Source organism: Anguilla rostrata, chromosome 4, assembly GCF_018555375.3.
Source record: "Anguilla rostrata isolate EN2019 chromosome 4, ASM1855537v3, whole genome shotgun sequence".
NCBI classification, from domain to species: domain Eukaryota; kingdom Metazoa; phylum Chordata; class Actinopteri; order Anguilliformes; family Anguillidae; genus Anguilla; species Anguilla rostrata.
In genome coordinates this window covers 8,700,258-8,721,544 of record NC_057936.1, presented here as the reverse complement: position 1 = coordinate 8,721,544, position 21,287 = coordinate 8,700,258, and the positions used below count along the sequence as shown (strand labels likewise).

Below are 21,287 nucleotides of genomic sequence, written 5' to 3'. Positions count from 1 at the left end.
GACGTTACCGTAATGAAGGGCCGACAGATTGTCTCCTGTGCAAACGGATAGAAATATTTTTTTGCGCTGATAATATCGTTTTCGTTGGTTATGGCTGACGTCGAGGCACCTCATGTTACACAGGGCACGTTGAAAATCAATCATGTGACTGATGTGGCCGCTTGGATGAGATTTATCAGTGTGCGAATAGAGCTACGCAACCCACTGTACCGATGATGGCTGAAATTTTTACGGTACAGTGAATATATTTTTCTTTACATATCAGGCTTTCATGTAAAATGCGCTACCTCCACGTTTCTCTCTCTCCCCTCTCTCTCTCTATCACTCCTCTCCCTGTCTCTCTCTCTATCACTCCCCTCTCTTTATATCTCACTCCCCCTCTCTCCGATCCCTCTCTCTCTCTATCTCACTCCTCTCCCTCTCTCTCACTCCCCTCTCTCTCTATCTCACTCCTCTCTCTCACGCCCCCCTCTCTCCGATCCCTCTCTCTCTCTCTCACTCCCCTCTCACTCCCCTCTCTCTCACGCCTCTCTCTCATCCCTCTCTCTCCCTCCTCTCTAATCCCTCTCTCTCTCTCACTCCTCTCTCTCACTCCCCCTCTCTCTGATCCCTCTCTCTCCCTCCTCTCTGATCCCTCTCTCTCTCTCTCCCTCTCTCTCGCAGCTCCCCCACTTCATAAACAGCTCCCTGCCGGACCACGACCGCTCCACCGCCACGATCCGCTACTTCCCGGAGCTATCTCCGGAACCAGATGGCCAGCCGATCTCCCCTCATCACTCCCCCCTCCGACCTTCTTCTTCCCTGCGCGATCTCGGCGGCTTAGATGCATCTGGGTCTTGATGACTCCCTCTCACAGAACATCTAAAATGGTAAATGGACTGCATTTATATAGCGCTTTTATCCAAAGCGCTTTACAATTGATGCCTCTCATTCGCCAGAGCAGTTAAGGGTTAGGTGTCTTGCTCAAGGACACTTCGACACGCCCAGGGCGGGGTTTGAACCGGCAACCCTCCGACTGCCAGGCAATCGGTCTTACCTCCTGAGCTGTGTCGCCCAAAGTACTGAACAATCTCAAAGTACTGAACAATCAAGGCGTGAAGTTCAGCTCATTTCCGACACCCCCCACCCCCACCCCTCCAAATCCAAAAACAACTGTCGGTGGTTTGCTTTTTGACAATGTAAATACAGTGACCTCAAGCGTACCTTTTTTCCCAGTATATACTGCAGATGAGCTGCGTTCAGGTCAGAGTTGTGTTGATGGTGAAAGACGGCGGGTGTTCAGGGGCCTCATCCTGAGCTCCCCAGACAGCAGTTATTTTAAATGGAGTGCACCGAGGAGGGAGGCTGACCCCAAAATCCCCCCTGCCCCGTGCTACCCTGCCCTGCCCTGCCCTGCATTGCCCCGTCCCAGGCTGGGAGGTGGGGGGGTCAAGGTTAGGGGACAGGGGTGTTGAGTACAGGGGCGTGAGGCTAAATAATTGAATCGTGTCTGTTGTTAGGCAGACTAAAGGATTGAGTTGCTAGTTATGAGAGCTTACTCTAGGATTTTGGTGGCCCTAAACAAGAAGAAACTGGGGACCAGGGGACCAATCGCAGATGGGGGGTTGAGGGTGGGGAGGGTGGGGAGGGGGGGAGTTCTCGGTGATTACAGACTGGGAAACCAGTCTTTTAAAAACACTAAATTCTAATTTTCAGTCGTGAATTGTGCAGCTCAAATTTGATTGTGGCCCTAAACAACGACACAGAACATTTATGCCAGCAGTTATAAATGCTCTGCTAGTTATATTGTCTGTGTGTCCTCCCCAAACTGTAAGAGTGTGTGTGCGTATGTATGTGTGTTTGTGTGTGTGTGCATGCATGTGAATGTATGTGTGTGTGAGTGTGATGTGTGTGTGTGTGCGTGCATGTGAATGTATGTGAGTGTGTGTGTGTGCGTGTGCATGCATGTGAATGTATGTGTGTGTGAGTGTGTGTTAGTGTGTATCAGAGTGTCTCCGTGTATGTGTGTGTGTGTGCGTGCATGTGAATGTATGTGAGTGTGTGTGTGTGCGTGTGCGTGCATGTGAATGTATGTGTGTATGTGTGTGGTGTGCTGCAGTGTGTATGCGAGTGTGTCTGCGTGTGCATGCTGTGTGTGCAGTGTTGTTGCAGTCAGTGTATTGCTGCTGTGCTATGCATGCAGTGAAAGACGTGTGGTGAGTGTGTGTCAGTGATCAAGTGTCTCTATTCAGCTCTATGCATACAGACGACCATTACTGCAGCAGCGGTGGTGCAGCTTTGTCTCAGCTCAAGGTTCTTTAAAACACACGCTTCCACACGGGTGAGGAGGAACACCGCTGAATTACTCTCAGCTTCTCTTAAACACAGGCTGTCAGAGAGAGGAGAGAGAGAGAAGCTTCTCTTAAACGGCTGTCGAAACAAGAGGGAACGCATTCCCTAGACGTACCTCCACACAGAACATCTCGCTGCTGACCCAAACTGCGCGTCCTTTCGTTCTGTCGCCACGGCTCTCTTCCTCTCTCTACACTCCCTCTCTCTATCTCTCTGTTTGCCTTTCTTTCTGTGTCTATCTCCCCCCCTCACTCTCTTCATCTGTCTCTCTCTATCTTTTCCTCTGTCTCTGTCTTTCCCCCGCTGTCTGTCTCCCTCTCACACTCTCTTTCTGATCTCTTCATACTTATCTCTCTGACTTCCCCACTCTCTTTCTCTTGCTTTCTCTCTGTCTCCCCCTTCCCACTCTCTCTTTCCCATCTCCATCTCTCTCTCTCTCTCTCTCTCTCTGTCCATCGATCCCCTTGTCTAACTGTTCCCATGTCTGTCGCTCAAACTGTCTTGTCTTGTCTGTGGCTTTCTTTTTTTCTCTCTCTTTCCTTTTCTGTCCTCTCACACGAGCATATCTGTTTTTTAATCCCTCCATCCAGGCCCGCTCTAAGCCTGTCAGTCTGTCAGTCTGTCAGTCTTTCCCGTCCGTCGGTCCATACACAGGAAGCCTTCTCCGGCTCTGTCTCCCTGCCAGCGGCTGCACACATCACCGTCAGCCGGGAATCTCCGAAATCGCTCTGTTTATCAGAAACTCCCGGCCCCCGTCTGGCCGATAGCTATTCACTGCCCTCCTTTCTCAGTTTTGCTTGGAATCCTTCTCCAGGAACAGATTCAAAAGAGCCTGGAAAGGAAAACAAACAGCCCGAACTGGGCTGGCAGGTTGGGGCTTTTCTTGGGTTACCCGGGTCGTTCCGTGACTTCCCCGGGGGTGATTAAACTGTACGTGCGTGTGTAAAATGCTTCGGGCAGACCGTCCAATCTCGGCACGGCGCCCCCCCCCCCCCACCCCTCGTCCACCCCCTACTTTCTTCCATTCCCATGCCAATCCGAAATCCCCCCACCCCCCACACCACCACAGGCATGCCCCATGGTACAGTCTGCCAGAAGCTCTGAAGTAGCAGAACGCTCGCACAGACATTTTTCATTTTTATGCACAGGTTATTTTTTAAAGTTCTGTAGGGTGAAAGACGTAACAAGGAGAAAAATTAACGAAAAAAGACCCCTTGTGGCTGTGGGTTGGGGGGGTGGGGATGGGAGGGGGTGTAAGTGGGTTGGGTTACACTCCCTCTGCTGCCCCCTGTTGGACAGAACAGGAACCAGGGTGCCTAAAAAAGCTGGGGGGAGAAGAGTACGCCGACTGTATCAGTGACAAAATAAAATCGAAAAAGCTCAATTGTTGTACTTGAATGTCCATCCGGGAGCAGAAATTTGTCTTTGGCTTCACCTCATACATTGATTTTATAATTAACAATGGACAAAAAAGTACTGCTGTGAAAAATGTCCACAAATTAGCAAATAAGTGAATAAAATAAAATAGAGCAGGAGGTTTAATCCCTCGCGCTCATTTTGTAAATTTATTTTGACAGTTAGAACAAAGGATGCCCCCCCCACACGTTCCTTCTAGGCCACAGGCGTCCTGAAGTGCCGAGCTCAGCAGTAATGCCGTGACACACAAGCTCGGGTCAGAGGTGATGTCATCAACGGAAGCGATAGAGATTCCGCACTTCCCAGCAGTCCTTTCTCTCCCCGCTAAGGAGTTAGAAAGACGTGGCAGTTACTGTGCTGTACGCGATCATCGCTGGCCTCTGCATAATCACAGCAGATACCTTTTAAAAGCAAAAACAGAAAAACACAAGATCAGCTCATTGTCTTACAGTTGCCGTGGACCACGTATATCTCGTTGGAACTTACTTTTTATGAGTTTACTTGGGAGGGGGAAAAAAAAGCAGCAACTGCCTGTTTGAAAAATACCTTGCACATGCCAATTCAGTGTCTGTTCCAAAGGCCGAACCTTTTGTTCATGTGCACATTTGCACACGCTTATTTTCCTATAGAAGCAGGCTAAATGCTTTCTGTACGCCGTTTTGGCGTTTTCGGTCACCGAACGACCATCAAGGGAGAGTGAGCACGTTTGATAGCAGTATGAATTACGGCATGTGATCTCCTACAGTTAACATTTATAACACACGCTCGCACACACGCACGTGCACACACACATACTCATGCACACACGCACACATACACATGCACACATACACACAGGTACACACACACACATATGCACGTACACACACACGCTCACAAACACACACACATATATGCGCGTGCGCACACACACAAACACACGTACACACACTTACACACAAGTACACACACACAGGTACACACATACACACAGACATACGCATAGGTAGACACACATACACATAGGTACACACACACACAGGTGCACACACGTGCACACACACACGCGCACACACACACAGGTACACACACACACACGCACTCTCATCAGCATGTGGAGGTGAGTAGGCTGCTGCTTCTCTGCTTGTTTTCAGCAGGGTTCTGTTTGCCGGTTCGTCAGCGCGGCTCTCCTTTCTTATTGAAAACATCCCCTGGAATTTCCTGCATCAGCCACCACTTCAGCGATATACGCACTGCGAGAGAGAAGATGTGTGTTTCTGTGTGTTATACACACTGCGAGAGAGAAGATGTGTGTTTCTGTGTGTGATATACACACTGCGAGAGAGATGTGTGTTTCTGTGTGTTATACACACTGTGAGAGAGAGATGTGTGTTTCTGTGTGTGATATACACACTGCGAGAGAGATGTGTGTTTCTGTGTGTTATACACACTGCGAGAGAGATGTGTGTTTCTGTGTGTGATATACACACTGCGAGAGAGATGTGTGTTTCTGTGTGTTATACACACTGTGAGAGAGAGATGTGTGTTTCTGTGTGCGATATATACACTGCGAGAGAGAGATGTGTGTTTCTGTGTGTGATATACACACTGCGAGAGAGAGATGTGTGTTTCTGTGTGCGATATATACACTGCGAGAGAGAGATGTGTGTTTCTGTGTGCGATATATACACTGCGAGAGAGAGATGTGTGTTTCTGTGTGTGATATACACACTGCGAGAGAGAGATGTGTGTTTCTGTGTGTTATACACACTGTGAGAGAGAGATGTGTGTTTCTGTGTGCGATATACACACTGCGAGAGAGAGATGTGTGTTTCTGTGTGTGATATACACACTGTGAGAGAGAGATGTGTGTTTCTGTGTGTGATATACACACTGCGAGAGAGAGATGTGTGTTTCTGTGTGTGATATACACACTGCGAGAGAGAGATGTGTGTTTCTGTGTGTGATATACACACTGCGAGAGAGAGATGTGTGTTTCTGTGTGCGATATACACACTGCGAGAGAGAGATGTGTGTTTCTGTATGCGATATACACACTGTGAGAGAGATGTGTGTTTCTGTGTGCGATATACACACTGCGAGAGAGATGTGTGTTTCTGTGTGCGATATACACACTGCGAGAGAGAGATGTGTGTTTCTGTGTGCGATATACACACTGCGAGAGAGATGTGTGTTTCTGTGTGTGATATACACACTGCGAGAGAGATGTGTGTTTCTGTGTGCGATATATACACTGCGAGAGATGTGTGTTTCTGTGTGTGATATACACACTGCGAGAGAGATGTGTGTTTATGCGTGCGATATGCACACTGCGATAGAGATGTGTGTTTCTGCGTGCGATATACACACTGAGAGAGAGATGTGTGTTTCTGTGTGTGATATACACACTGCGAGAGAGATGTGTGTTTCTGTGTGCGATATACACACTGCGAGAGAGAAGATGTGTATTTCTGTGTGCGATATACACACTGCGAGAGAGATGTGTGTTTCTGTGTGCGATATACACACTGCGAGAGAGAGATGTGTGTTTCTGTGTGTGATATACACACTGCGAGAGAGAGATGTGTGTTTCTGTGTGTGATATACACACTGCGAGAGAGATGTGTGTTTCTGTGTGTGATATACACACTGCGAAAGAGATGTGTGTTTCTGTGTGCGACATACACACTGCGAGAGAAATGTGTGTTTCTGTGTGCGATATACACACTGCGAGAGAGAGATGTGTGTTTCTGTGTGCGATATACACACTGCGAGAGAGATGTGTGTTTCTGTGTGCGACATACACACTGTGAGAGAGATGTGTGTTTCTGTGTGCGATATACACACTGTGAGAGTGAAGGTTTGTGTTTCTGTGTGCGACATACACACTGCGAGAGAGATGTGTGTTTCTGTGTGCGATATACACACTGCGAGAGAGATGTGTGTTTCTGTGTGCGATATACACACTGTGAAAGCGAAGACTGAGTGTGTCTGATTGTGCGTGTGTGTATCTTTAATAGATCTTTGTGAGGACTGGGCCCATGTGTTGTGTGCGCGTGTGTGTATCTTTAATAGTTCTTTGTGAGGACCTGGCCCATATGCTGTGTGTGCGTGTGTGTATCTTTAGTAGATCTTTGTGAGGACCAGGCCCATGTGCTGTGCAGTTGTGTTTTTTGGGGGATTGTGGGTAAGAGACATCAGACAGGAGCCAAGAAGCCGCATTCCTCCTCCCTGTGTGTCCCCCTGTTAGCCCCTCTATCTCTCTTTCTCTCTTTCCACTGTCTCAGCCTCCTTTCCTGTCTCTCTATCCTTCCTGCTTTACCCTGATGCCACACATCTGACTCCCTCTCTCTCCCTCCCTCCCTCTCTCTGTTCTCCATCCTTCCCTCCTTCTCTCCAATTTTCATCTGCAGCTGTTCGGCATCTTCCCTCACTTCTTTATGCGTCTCCTCCAGCCCGTAAAATATTGAAAGGAAAAGAGAGGAGGAAGTGTGTGTGTGTGTGTGTGTGTGTGTGTATGTGCACATACTCTTCCAGCCCTGTGCTTCGTACCTAGTCTTTCCTATGCATTTCCCTCACTCTCTCCCTCTTTCCCTCCCTCTCGTTCTCTCCCTCACCCTCTCTCTCTTTCCCTCCCTCTCGTTCTCTCCCTCACCCTCTCTCTCTTTCCTCACTGACGGCTGACGATGTCCAGGCCCTCTCTCCGCGGTCGGGGCCGGCGGTTACAAAGCCGATTTTTAGCCCGCAGATAACTCTCCTTCTGACTCGTGTGCGATCACTACCTGATATTAGCAGCTTGCAATTTCTGAATTAAAAAGGTAAAAAAAAGAAAGAAAAGGTGTTATGTGAGGACTTAATCTGGTCACAGTTCATATCTGGGTAGGTAACGGGCCTCGCTTTGATTTAATGGGCTGTAATTTATTTGGGCGAGGTCCCGCTCTTCAGTTTTGTGAACACCTCGGCAGATCAAGTAAACGGTTTGCCGGGGTAATGGGCGAGATCCTGCACCTCCTAAAAACGTTCCCTGTTTACAGTTGGAAATGTGTTTAGGGAATGACTTCTCTGAGTCAGTTAGCTTAGAACAGGGCTGCCCGACCCTGTCCCTGGAGATCTGCCATCCTGAAGGCTTTCACTCCAAAAACACCCTAACAACGCACACCACGTTCAACAGCGGGAGATCTCCTTGAGCTGCTAATTATTAGAATCAGGTGTGGCAAATTAGGTGTTAAAATGCAAACCTACAGGACAGTGGACCTCTGGGAATAGGGTTGGGCAGCCCTGGTGCTGGGCTTCTTGTGTGGCTCAAAGGAAGAGTGAAAATGAGTCAGACAGTGGCCAGGAAGAAGAAATGTTGATCGTTTGTCCTTACTGTATTCATTCTTTTAGAGTGAACACAACCTAACAGGAAAACACTGAATGATTCCCTTTTATGTGCTGTAATGGAAGACAAGTGGTCTGTATGAAAAGAACGGTAGCAATTTCAAGCTTGTTGTTTATTTAGTATTTTATTTATTTTTTAAAACTAGGAAATGCCTTGTTTTGGCCCGTGTTGCTTTTCCTGAGTGCAGTTTTCAGGTACCGGAGTAAATCTTACTTAGGGGCTGCTGGTTCGAGAGCAGTCACTCTCAGGCACTGCATTTTTCAAACATATGGAAAGGACAGGTAGAATTTGTGAGGTTCCCTGTGATTGGTATAGGTTGCTGTTTCAGCTCCCTCCTCTAGCAAACCGTGTGTGTGTGGGCGTATATGTGTGTGTGTGTGTGTTTGCGTGTGTGTGTGTTTGTGGGATGCAGTGTGGGGTGAAGTTCAATGCATGTGTGTAATCACTTGAAGTACCACCTGTTGGACACTAACCAATCAGACAGTCCAACATCTCTCCCAATTTAACGCAAAGGCACCATGCGTTATCGTGCAGGGAAAAAAACACACCTTAATTTAATTAAGACAAGGTAGCGTGTCCCAGCTGCTCCTCATGGACATGGGGAATGTTTTACTCTGTATTTTGGAACGACCAGCCAGAGTGAGGATTTTGGCCTTCCACCCCCTTGCAGTGGACTGCTGTTCCAGGGGTCAACAGTAGCCGTATCTGGAACGGGGCGGGGGGGGGAGGGGGGTGGAGACAGGGGCAGACATGAAAGTAAAAGGGGGGAGGGGTAGGGGTAGGGGTAGGGGTAGGGGGATGGGGGGGGCAGGGTCAGGAGCAGGAGGAAGAGCATTACTTTCCCCGCTTGACAGCCACCCTGCTTAGCACCCGGTAAAGGAAGCTCTCCAGAACCTTCCGATTATTCTGACGCTCTCCAGACATTTCTCTTTCCCCCCTCTTGCCTAGTCCAGTTACACATTCCATCCACGCCACCCCCCACCCCCCACCTTCAACCCCCCACCACCACCCCACAACCTCCCCTCCCGGTGCTCTGTATCATTACCCACAATTCCCCTGGGTCCCGTATGGCGTCGTCCATCTCCCATCCAGGCCCTGGCCAGGCTGCTCTTCCCACAGTCTCCTGCTCTTATTAGCTCCGTGCTTCTCGTTAGCCCCCTTCGCTAATTACCCGCTTCATTAGCCAAAACAACAACAGCACCTCTGGGCCCCTTTCTGAGCCCCATTCAGAGCTAATGGGGTTCCCTCGCTATCTGTCAAACGCAATCTGAGGGCCTTCATCTTAACTTCAGCTTGGCAAAAAAGAGGCAGAGACAGGAACGGGATTAAAGTTTAAAAATGAACAAGAAAACGGACTGAACCAATGGTGAATTTGTCACCAGAACAAGGTGGGGGTGCAGGTGGAACTTGGTACATCCCAAGTGTGCATTTTTTTCTGGATGCAGTGCTAGATGCTCTCTGGTCAGCTGGTTAAATGGTGACACTAGATGGGCTGAATGGCCTGTTCTCTTCCTTATTTATGCTTTACGTTGTCATGCAAGCTTCTCATGCAAGCTTTTTATCATGCAATGGGCACGTGAAGCTCGGAGAGGTGGATTGTGGGCAAATTACTGCTTGGGGTGGTAGGGGAGCAGGATTAAACAACAGTGGGATAGAAAAGGGGGGGTGACAGGGAGGATGATGAAGAGAAGGAAAAATGGTGTGTGCGTGTGTATGTGTGGTGTGTGTGGTGTGTATGTATGTGTGTGTGCGGTCTATGTGTATGTGTGTGAGTATGTGTGTGGTGTGTGTGTGTGTGCGAGAGTATGTGTGTGGTGTGTGTGTGTGAGAGTATGTGTGTGTGTGTGTGTGTGTGTGTGTTGTGTGTGTGTGGGTAGGTGTGTGTGGTGTGTGGTATGTGTGTGGTTGTGTGTGTGTGTGTGTGTGTGTGTGTGTGTGTCGTGTATGTGTATGTGTGTGGTTGTGTGTGTGTGAGTATGTGTGTGTGTGTGTGTGTGTGTGAGATGTGTATGTGGTGTGTGTGTGTGTGTGTTGTGTGTGTGGGATGTGTGTGTGTGTGTGTGTGTGTGTGTGTGTGGAGTGTGTGTGGTGGTGTGTGGTGTGTGTGTGTGGTTGTGTGTGTGTGGTAGTGTGTGTGTGTGTGTGTGGTATGTTGTGTGGTTGGTTGTGGTGTGTAGTATGTGTGGTGTGTGTGTGGTGTGTGTGTGTGTGTGTGTAGAGTATTTTGTGTGTGTGTGTGTGTGTGTGTGTGTGTGTGTGTGTGTGTGTGTAAAAGGCCCCTTTCTCCTGGCTCCCTCCTGCCTTGCTTTCTCTCCAGTAAAGGAGTTCAGACCTCAACTGTCAGGAACAAAAACAAACGGTGAGGGCAATTTTCACTAAACGTTTTAACGTGTCACAGGCCTTTCCCCCCACCCGTCCCTCCCAAATCCATACCCCCCCAGTCCCCAGACCCTGCCCTAACCCCCCCCCCCCCCTCCGCCCCCAACCTCCCCCCGGCCATTTTCCCTTCCACCCCCGCCCTCCCTCTCCCTTCCTCTTCTGGGATAGGTACACACCACAGTGGCTCCCTCTCCAGCCCTGTCAGGCTGTGCACAAGCATACAGACAATCCAAATATTTAAAGTGAAGGGGAAACACTCTGAATGTTCCTGCAGAAAGGAGGGGGGGCGGTGTTCTAGAGCCTGGGGCGACAGTCCCCATCCAGGCCGAATCTGGCTGGGTGTTGGGGGGGTTATCCTTTGCAGACCCCCCTCCCTCACTGTTTCTGGAGATTCACGTTCGCATGCATTGAAAGTGAAATCGTTTATATAAGGGAAACTCCACGGCTCAGCTGGAAGGGGAGGGCGGGGAAGGGATTTGGGGGGGGTGGGGGGGGGGGGAAGGACCGCTCCTGATTCCAATTAATACCACAGTTTAAACGGAGACAGGGTAGGCCACGAGGTAGGAATTTCCTGATCTTTTGAGATTTTTACATGTCAGGCCAGACCCCCCACGCCCGTCGACCCCTCTGCTCTTTTGCGCTTCAGGTGCAAGCGCTGTGCCGGACCCCCCACCCCCCCATCCACCCCCAGGCCCCTCTGCTCTTTAACGTTCAGTGCAAAGCGCTGTGCGGACCCCCACCCTCACCAGCCTCCCACCCCCGGCCCCTCTGCTCTTTAAAGTGCTTCAGGTGCAAAGCGCTGTGCTGGAATTCTTTCCCAGAGTTCTTTTTTCTTCTTCCTGCTCTCCCTCAGGCTTGCTCGCTGATTTACCGATCGACAGGCGCTTCGCGAAACCGCGTGTGCATGTGCGCCCCGTCCACAAGGCTCGGGGGCGCACGTCAGGAGCTGCGCGGGGGGGTGGGGGGGGGGTGGGGTGACGGTTGGCAGGTGCAGGAGAAACATCACTCTGAATGGGACACAGTGAGAGTCGGCGAGAGGTGGGGGGGGGGGGGCGATGACAGTGCCTCTCCTCCCGGCGTGCGGCGGACCGCACACACACCCGTCCCCTGTGAGGTTTTTTTCGGTGGCCTTCAGCCCCCCCACTCTGAAGAAGTGAGAGGAGACGTGTTCTGTAATTACACAGAGAAATGTGCACCTCGCCAGAGCGGCCTGTATGTGTTCCTCTCCACCCCCCCCCCCCCGTCTATCTCTCTATCTTTCTTTCCATCTCCATCTGCCCCCCCTACCTCTCTCTCTCTTTCCATCTCCCTTGCATTCTCCCTCTCTCTCTCTCTGTCTTTGTCTCCTTCCCCCTTTCTCTCTGTCTCCTTCCCTCTCTCTCTCTCTCTCTCTCTTTCTCTCTCTTATCCTTTTCTCCCAGACTGGTTTCATTGCTCTTTCCACTGCTGAACCCTGTCTGCAAGGCAACATCTCCTGTTTGTTTTCGGCATAGCAACAGCTCCCAGCAGGCAGCAAGCTCTGCCATACCTCTAACTCTCTCTCTCTCTCTCTCTCTCTCTCTCATACACACACACATACACCTAACCCTAACCTAGCAAGCAGCAAGCTCTGACTCTCTCTCTCTCTCTCTCTTACACACACACACACACCTAACCCTAACCCAGCAAGCAATGAGCTCTGCATTCCTCTCTCTCTCACACACACACACACCTAACCCTAACCTAGCAAGCAACAAGTTCTGCCATTTCTCTAGCTCTCTCTCTCTCTCTGTTTCCCTCCATCATGCCCTGAAGGATGAGGCCTGTCGATGGTACCCGCCTCTCTCTATTCCTCCCTCCCTCCCTCTCTCCCTCTGTCCCTCCCTCCCTCTCTTTTCCCTCATGGGCAGGCAGGTTGGCCCCACTGACAGGAAGAGTGGAGGGGCGGGGCCGCATGAGTAATGAGGTGCTGACATCACACCCCTCCAATCACATCACCCCCCCCGGCCAAGGTCCTCGCGCACTTCTCAAAAACCCAGAGCCTGGATGGCACCACAAGGGGAAGGAGAAAGAGAGAGAGAGAGGGAGGGAGAAGGTGATGGAAAGAGAGAGAGTGAGGGAGGGAGAAGGTGATGGAAAGAGAGAGAGAGGGGGAGGGGGGCAGGTGGTGATAGAGATGGAGAGAGAGAGAGAGAGGGAGGGAGAAGGTGATGGAAAGAGAGAGAGGGGGAGGGGGGCAGGTGGTGATAGAGATGGAGAGAGAGAGAGGGAGATAGAGAGAGAGAGGCAGACTGACCATGCCATCCTTGTGCTAAGCAAGCTCATCGAGCTGGTGGAAGAAAGGTGAAAAGAGAGGAAGAGAGAGAGGGGGGAGAGAGAAATGGAGTTATAAACTAAGAGAAGGAGGGAGAAATGTGGGAATATCAGAGGGAGATAAGGAAGGTAGGGAGGCAGAGAGGATGATGGGAGAGATTGGAAGCCAGAGGAGTGGATAGGGACCTGGTATAGTGGGAGATAGGTATAGTGGGAGAGATGGAGGAACAGAAGGAGGAGTAGAGGCCTGGTTTACAGTGTGAAAAACAGTGGGGGTGGGGTTATGGTGGTTGGGTGTGGGCACGTGAACAGAACACTGGTTTGGGGAGCCATGGTGACGCAGCCGTGCGTGAGACACTGAGGCTCACACACACACACACACGCACACACACACACACACACGCGCGCTCTGCCCGCGGGGCCAGGAAGGCCTGCTCAGGAAGCAGCCATTACAGCCCCAGCGCTCCGCTACCCTTTAATTACGGCCCCTGCGTGTTTGCTTTAGTCCCAGGGTTGTGTGCGCTGGCACCGTGTTAGCGCCCCTGCGCTAGCCCACTGCCTGCTGTCGCCCAAAGGCCAGGCACAGGCTCAGGATAAACAGGCGGTCAGACCTCAGAATGGGCCAGTGACAGGGGGAGTATCTGTGTGTGTGTGTGTGTATGTTGTGTGTGTGTGCGTGTGTGTGTGTTGTTGTATGTGTCGTGTGTATGTGTGTGTGTATGTGTGAATGTGTGTGTGTGTGTGGCGTTGTTGTGTGTGTTGGGGGCTGTGTATTGTTGTTGTGTGTGTGATGTGTGTGGTGCGTGTGGTGGTGTGTGTGTTGGTGGATGTGTGTGTGTGGTGTAGTGAATGTGTGTGTGTGTGTGTGTCTGTGAGAGAGAGCCCACCTTCTGTGCTAATAGCACAGAAATCATTCTGTGTGGCTGCTGGTTGGCTCACTTGGTAAAAGTGGCGCGTGAGTGAGCTCCGCGATCTCGGACCTGATCCGACCCGTGTCAGTGGTGACTGTTGGCTGCAGCACCGGAGCACCGTTGGGATATATGAGAGGGATTCAGTGGGCGGGGATAGCAGTGTTCATTGCTGCAGCAACCCTATTGGCTGTTTGGGCACCCATGGCTTGCTCTCTGCACACGTGTGTGATTGGGTCTCCTCCACCCCCACTCTGCGCATGCGTGGCTGTGGTGTAAAAAGAAGCAGCTGGCTGGAACCATGTGTTGGGTAGCGGGGGGGGGGGGTATATGAGCATGCTTGTACATAGCTTGCAAATTGGACATTCCAAATTCGGGTGGGATTGAAGATACCAAATAAAAAAAAATAAACACAATTTTGTATTTAAAAAATGTATAAAATCTACCTGGGTCGTTTTCAACTGTCAACTACATTTTCCAAAACCAAAGTACAGCTCCCCCACCGCCAACCCCCCCCCCCCCCCCAACATATTGTTTTTCGAGTGGTTTCTTTGACCGTTTCATTATTTTACAAGGGCCCAAAAAGACAGCGGCCATCTCAGCTCTCTTTCGGGGGGGAAGTTATCAATCTCCGGCTGGCGCGTTCTGGGGCTCCGGGCCGCACGGAGAGGCCGCGTAGCGTAGTGTCCGTGGCAACGGGCCCACCGCGCGCATTCCTCGCAGAGCCTCAAACACCCGGCCGATTGGCTTCTCCTGCGACCCCCCCCCCCCTCCCCGGCAACCGTAACCATGAGAGGAGCCCTGTTCCAGCCGCATGTTTATTACCTCAGAGAGGGAAAATAAACGGTGGAACATGAAACATGGCTGCCCGCCCCCCTTCCCCTCCCCCCCCCTTACGCCCGGAAAGCTGGAGGGTGTCTCCCCCCTCCTCCCGAGAAATCTGTGTCAATAATCCAAAAATAATAATAACACTGAAACCCGGGCTTATAAATAAACGAGTAAGAAAATGGGCGCGGCGGTCTTTACGAGCGAAGATGCGGACGCTGGACGCCGATGTGGAGGACGTTCAGCCGTTCGGCGTTCAGGCTTGCAGGCGTCTTCGGCGGCAGTGAGTGAGGCGTGTGTTAGGGCCTACTCAATGCCGGGCCTGTTCTCCCCCCCCCCCGTCCTGGGACAAGGTGGTGGTGGAAGGGGGGGGGTTAGGGGGGTGCGGGGCGAAATCTTCCCCTCTGATCTGACCGCCCGTCCACAGCAGTCGCTGCCAATCATGTCAAAACCCTTTGAATGGTCTGGCCAAGAACATGTATCACTTTTTTGTTGCAGGAATGATGATAATAATAATAATATTATTATTATTAATAATGGTAATAAAAAAGTATGTAAAAGACAGCCTTGAAGATTGTCAGCGTGTCAGTAATGAAGTTTAGGGACGCGGCAACAGGGTGATGTCAGACAGGGGGGGGGCCGTACTGCTGGGTTATTGCAGGGATGAGTGACGCAGGATTATCGGTTGTTCGCAGAAATAAAAAGCCTTTCATCGCCATGGCGATGCAGCCTGTGCGTTTGATGTCGTAGAGTGAGGGAATCGTGCGTTTGGCAGGTTGGGGTTACGACTCTGGCTGCCCTGCGAAAAAAGGACATCTTAATGGGCATCAGAAACTTAAATTCGGACGAAAACTTGTGTTCTTTTACCGTTTTTAAGATTAATTTTCTTACCTAGCAAGATTATTTCATTACATCTTAAAATTCTTCATACCCCATAATTCTTTTTTTTTCCTAAAAATTTTAAGGAATGTGTTCTCAGATCATGCTTATTTTTAGTTTTTTTCAGTCACATTTTTTACAGTGTGGGGGTAGGGGTGAAGGCATACATCCACAATATCATCTGAAAACACAGTCTATGGAAAAAAGCATGCTCAAAATATCCAAGGACAGCTCTCGTGTGGAGATGTTCCTGTTTCACATAAAAGTCGAAAATTTATTTTGTTTTTACTTCTCCCCCCTTTCCAGAATTCCTCTTGACCTAGTTATCTCCTGACACATCTTGTAACTCACCCTCTGTTTCTCTCTCTCTTCTACTCTATCGCCAGTATTAATGTGTGCTTCCTCTTCCTGTTTCCCCTCAGGCCACTTCCTGGGGAACCACAGTGTGTTGGACCTTTTGCGGCAGGAGGGATACGAGGTGGAACACACGCTTCCTGGAGAGCCAATCACAGAGTGAGCCCGTGTAGCCGCGCGCTAGCACGTACGCTTGTAAACGCATTTGAGCATGCGCTCGCAGACGCACCCGCAGGTTTTCAACACCTCCGTCTAATTGGAAAGGTTTGGCTTGGACGGTAGCAGAGAGACCGACATTTCAGTGCAGTGAATGTGGAGTTGAGTATCCAGAGAAATTATAGATGTAAGGGGCTGGTTTGTACAGGCTTTCAAAGATTATAATGGGATGCCACAACAGACTCAAAAAAAGACTCATTGCAAGCATTGACTCTTTATGGTTTTGACTCTGTGACTCTCTCTGGTTCTGATTCTGTGACTCTCTCAGGTCCTGACTCTGTTATGGTCCTGACTGTCTCTCATTCTGCCTTTCCGTTCCAGACATTCGTCGGAGCCGGAGGAGGCGACGGCGGCGCCCAGTTTGGGGACCCCTGAGGCAGTGACCCCGTGGCCCCACAGCTGGGATACCAGCGCCCCAGGTGAGGAGGAGCAGGAGCAGGAGGAGGAGCTGCCTCACCTGCTGCTCCCGGACAGCCTGAGCCAGCTGGAGGAGTTTGGGAGGCAGAAGAGACCCCGAAAACACCAGCGCTCCCACACCCGGCCCCGCCTCTTCAGCGACCTGTGGGTCCGAATGGAGGCCAGGTGAGAGGGTCACCTGCACGATCACTGACCAATCACACACCCCCTCTGCACTATACACACCCCCACTGACCAATCACACACCCCCACTGCACAATCACACACCCCCACTGAACAATCACACACCCCCACTGCACTATACACACCCCCACTGACCAATCACACACCCCCACTGCACTATACACACCCCCACTGACCAATCACACACTCCCTCTGCACAATTATACATCCCCACTGCACTATACACACCCTGTCACTGTATAATCACACACAATGCATAAACACATGCTCACTGTGCCAACACACCCCTTACTGCACGAGCACACCCTGCCACTGCATAAACACAACGGCTAGCTGCATAAAAATGCACCCCGACTGCATTGATACACTCCCTCCTGGCACAAACACCACACCCTCGCAATATTCGCACCACTCCCTGGGTCAAATCCTGTATTTAAAATACTTTTCACTCTAGGTAATTTGTGATCTGTTTCAGTCTCGCTGGATAGGAGGGTCTGCTACATGCTGAAACGTAATAGTAAAAGTAAACTAAGGAAAAGCATGCAAGTGAAGTAGAGGTAATGCACAGGACAGGCTTGTGCGGAAACATGACCGAATGTCAGTAATAACAAAACATATGAAAAGACGCAAATTGTAATATGAACCACAATTTGACTTTTTCCCCCCCCCAACAGCACCACTCCACTGCCCAATATAAGGATAACCAATGGCTATATCACCGTGGAGCCTCCAATCACACGCCAGGAACAGCTCAGGAGACCCAGAACCCCTAGCTTGGCCCCGCCCACCGTTCCTCTGGACTCTGCCTCGCCCACCGCTAGCCACGCCCTCGCTAGCCTGATCATTTGTCTGATTTCACACATGCTGCTGACCTCCTGACCACACGGGGGAGCTGTTCGCACATCTATTTTGACTGTCCAGAACCCCTCGTGCCCTTCACGTTGCCAAAAGGGTGAATGAGAGGTGAGAGGGGACGTAAACCTGGAAAAGCTAGCGAGTATTAATGCAGGTGGCTCAAACCCTACTTCTGTCCAAGTTGTGAGAGGACAGTCAGATCTAGAGTCGATGCGCATCTGAAAAAGTATCTAAAAAATATTGAAGCATTTAAGCTTGATTCGAAGTACTTTCCCCCAAAACCATAGAATGTCCAATAGAGTGGAAAATTTATTAAAGAAGTGAATTTACTGAAACAATATGTAAGGAAAGCTAATACACATGTTTTGCATCGCTGTCCAGAGATATTCTCATAGAAGTCCTTTTCCCACAAAACCATAGAGTGTCCACTAAAGTGGCCAATTTGTTGAAGAAGTTCATTTACTGAAACAATATGTAAGGAAAGCTAATATGCACGTTTTGCATTGCTGTCCAGAGATATTCTCGTAGAAGTAAACAACAGTCTTGCACGGTAACCATTGCTAATTATCTGTGCAGTTTTGGGGAATATCGTCTATATCCAAAGCTCCTTGGTTTCTTCAGAGGGAGAAGAGACGGGTAGTAACTTCCCTGGCTTTAAAGCTGTTATATTATTCTCTCTGTATGACAGACAGACTCAGGATCTCACTTTCTCCACAAAGCTGTGGAGGCAAGTAAGGTGAGAACAGCTTTTTACGGAATCTCAGAAATGGACTTCGGCACCTGGCAACGTCATCAAAAAATAATATAAAGTAAATGAATATAGAAAGTCAGATTTTTCACATTTAAAAAAAGAAGTCTATCACCTAAGAACTTAAGATAAGTAATATTGATATAATATTAATAAGGATTATTAAAATTATCATAGAAAAAAAATGTAATTCTACTAATGACAATAACAATTTTAATTATAATAATAATAATAATAATAAAGTCACTGATATTTTATTAGCTAAAGGAAAGGGATCCTGCAGTTGAGGTTTTTGTAAATTGTGCATTTTGTTCATAAAGAAATATTGTATATTTATTCTTTCTTGAAGAGTATATTTTCATGCATTTGTTGATTATTGAGAAATAAAAACGTGCAGAAACACTGAACCTGGCATGGCATATCTGTAAAGTGAGGTTTGGGGAGAGACTGAGCTGAACATCAGCGTGTGTGTGTATATCATTCTCATGTATTAAATTTGATACATGATTTGCAGTGAGATTAAGGGATTCAATAAATATTAAATATTAAAAAATGTAATCACTCAGACTAACTGGCAAACTGAGTTAGTGAGTAAAATGCCAGAGTTTACTTTTTAGTCTAAGTTAAAGACAAATATGAATTGATTACAGGCAACTTTGTTTAACTTTAGAGCATGTATATGATTCTGAAGTGTTAAATCTGTACGGAGAGATTCTGAGAGACACTATTGTGAACATTATAGCAGGCGTGAGAGAGCAGGACAGGCGAAACAGAAATCCCCCCCACTTCTCCCCTGTGCCCCATCTCCTGTCCTGGCTATGATGGTGAACCCCTTGCTCTCAGGCGCCCCCTACTGTCAGGGGGAATTACTTGCACCCCACCTTCCACTGTAGAGGGGGAATTGGGCAGTGTTCATAACTGATCTATGAGTTTGTGGAACTCGGGCAGGTGTTCAGAGCTGTTTTGCGTGTTGGTGTAACTCAGGCAACGTTCAGAGCAGTTCTAAGTGGATGGGGAACCCGGGTAAGCATCAGGCGCTGCTCTAAGTGTTTGCGAAACCCAGGTAAATATATTATAGCAGTGCTCTGTGTCCCAGAACACATGACTTCACTGAGCACCGAAAGATAGAGACCAATGGATATGACTCTCTCTCTCACTCTCTCTCACACTCTCCTTCACACGCACACTCACACTCTCTCTCTCTCTCACACACACACACACACAAAAAAACATGTATGTACCCAAGTTCATGTGTACACTTCCAGGGTTCCTCTCATGCATATCCACAGACCATGTAGTATGTGGAATTATTAAGAAGTGATCTCACTCTGCCCTCTACTGGCATAATGGGGGGACTGCTGCTTACCAGCTGCAATGGGACATTTGCTAGTCTAACCACGCAATACGCATTTGGCCCTGTTGTGCTATATTCTTGGTTAATCTAATAATAGGTTTCCTTTTTAAAAGCTTCCATTTGGCTGTAAACCTTTCACAGGATATTTTTTGGATTTTCAACACCATCTGCCGCGTCCCGTGATTTATAATTCCGTTACAAGTCGTCCAATAACCCCCGGGCCTTCCAATACTGGAGCAGTGCCGTATAAAACACGAAAGATTACAACTTTTTCACTCAGTTTTACTTTTTGGGCCAAATTAAATATGTAAATAAAACCTCTCCATACGACCGACACGTACTAATTCTCCAGCCAAACTCACATAAAAATTACCCGTGATGAAACATGATTGAGTTTCGCTTCTAGTTGGCTAAACAAACAGTGCTAACAGTCATTTGTTTACCCTCACTGCTCTTTCTCAGCAGAGAGAAATTGTGGCTCGTGGCTTATGCATAGCATTAGGCCACCAGTAGATGGCGATGACGACCTATGTAAAACAGACCATCGTTGACGAAGCCTGCTAAAACAATTTTCACCTGAAATAACAACCGTGTCCGGAACAGGTCAAACCCGGTGAGAAGATAAAATTGCCTTCGAGAATTTTCTCTTTCTTATCCACAGGTAATTGAAATGTTAAGCTGTTTTACACTCACTATTACAACAGTGGCTAGTGCAAGTCTTTTGTTTGAATTCCACATTCAAAGGCTACTTCAGTATACCACACAACACATGAACTGGGTCGCCCTTAAAATGTGCGAAAATAATTGAAGACATGGGTTCGCCGCTTCTATGTATTTCAGTCAACCGGCTAACTGATTTACGTAGATTAAAGCGCATCGAACCTATATTTAACATGTTTTATAAGCGTTGAGTTTAAGTTAATGCGTGCAGAACTACCCGCTGTACGCAATTTCGTTGTGCGTATTTGGGGAGAAAAGGGATTTAGGCGTATTCAACCCAGTGGTCATTTGAACGGAACGGATGTTCTCTTAACTATCATAAAGCAAATGTTTTTACCTACTCGCCCTCTGCACTTCACCTGGTTACCATTCAACGGTTTGGCCTACAGACTTTTCCAAATTGGAGTTTAGCCTACCTATAGGCCGCACAATAGCATGCTCAGTGTTTAACAGTTTAGGAGTCTAGAGTGGATTAAGCAGCGTTTGAAACTCTCTCAGAATTGATTTTCTATCGCTACAAAATATGTGTTGCACACTGGAAAAACAGGCTATTCTAATTGCCTTTCATTCTACAGTTGAATCTATCACTAACTATTCTTTTTGAGCAATTTAGTCAGGGCTACTAGCATATATAGCATAGACGTCCATGTTATTTTTAAATTCATGACCAGGATTTTAACCCTAACCCGTGTTACCTAATTTCCGGTTCTGAAAGTAGTAGGCTAATTTGATGTTCAACATATAATTATGTGTTTTAGACTACATTTTGTCTTGGACCATGGGTGATCTTTTCGTATGTAGCCTACTCGTATGAAAACGAGGAAAATATTATATGTTAAGCCCTTGGTTAAATAAATGGTGTCTTTTTGGGTTCTGAGGCAGAGCATTAATTCTCAGCACGGGTGCAGAAAATAATAAGTACCATCATAAACAATACGAGGTGATTAATATTTTTGAAATAAAAGGTTCTGCGAACGGTGCGCATTCCTAGCTATTACGCTTATTTTTAGCTGAAGGGCAGCTCCACAAAAAGAGTACTAATTTCTATTT

The 21,287-nt window shown here is 48.5% G+C and overlaps 1 protein-coding gene across 1 annotated transcript in view; it reads left to right on the top strand.

Moving 5' to 3' along the window:
* The window catches only part of trabd2b (TraB domain containing 2B), a 67,029-nt gene extending 48,464 nt beyond the window's left edge, over nucleotides 1-18,565 (top strand). Inside the window, exons 4-7 of the mRNA XM_064334037.1 lie at nucleotides 664-754; nucleotides 15,735-15,903; nucleotides 16,282-16,542; nucleotides 17,235-18,565. Coding sequence (XP_064190107.1) covers nucleotides 664-754; nucleotides 15,735-15,903; nucleotides 16,282-16,542; nucleotides 17,235-17,439 — 726 coding nt within the window. The 3' untranslated portion in view covers nucleotides 17,440-18,565. The remainder of the gene's footprint in view (nucleotides 1-663; nucleotides 755-15,734; nucleotides 15,904-16,281; nucleotides 16,543-17,234) is intronic.
* The last annotated feature ends 2,722 nt before the right edge of the window (nucleotides 18,566-21,287 follow it).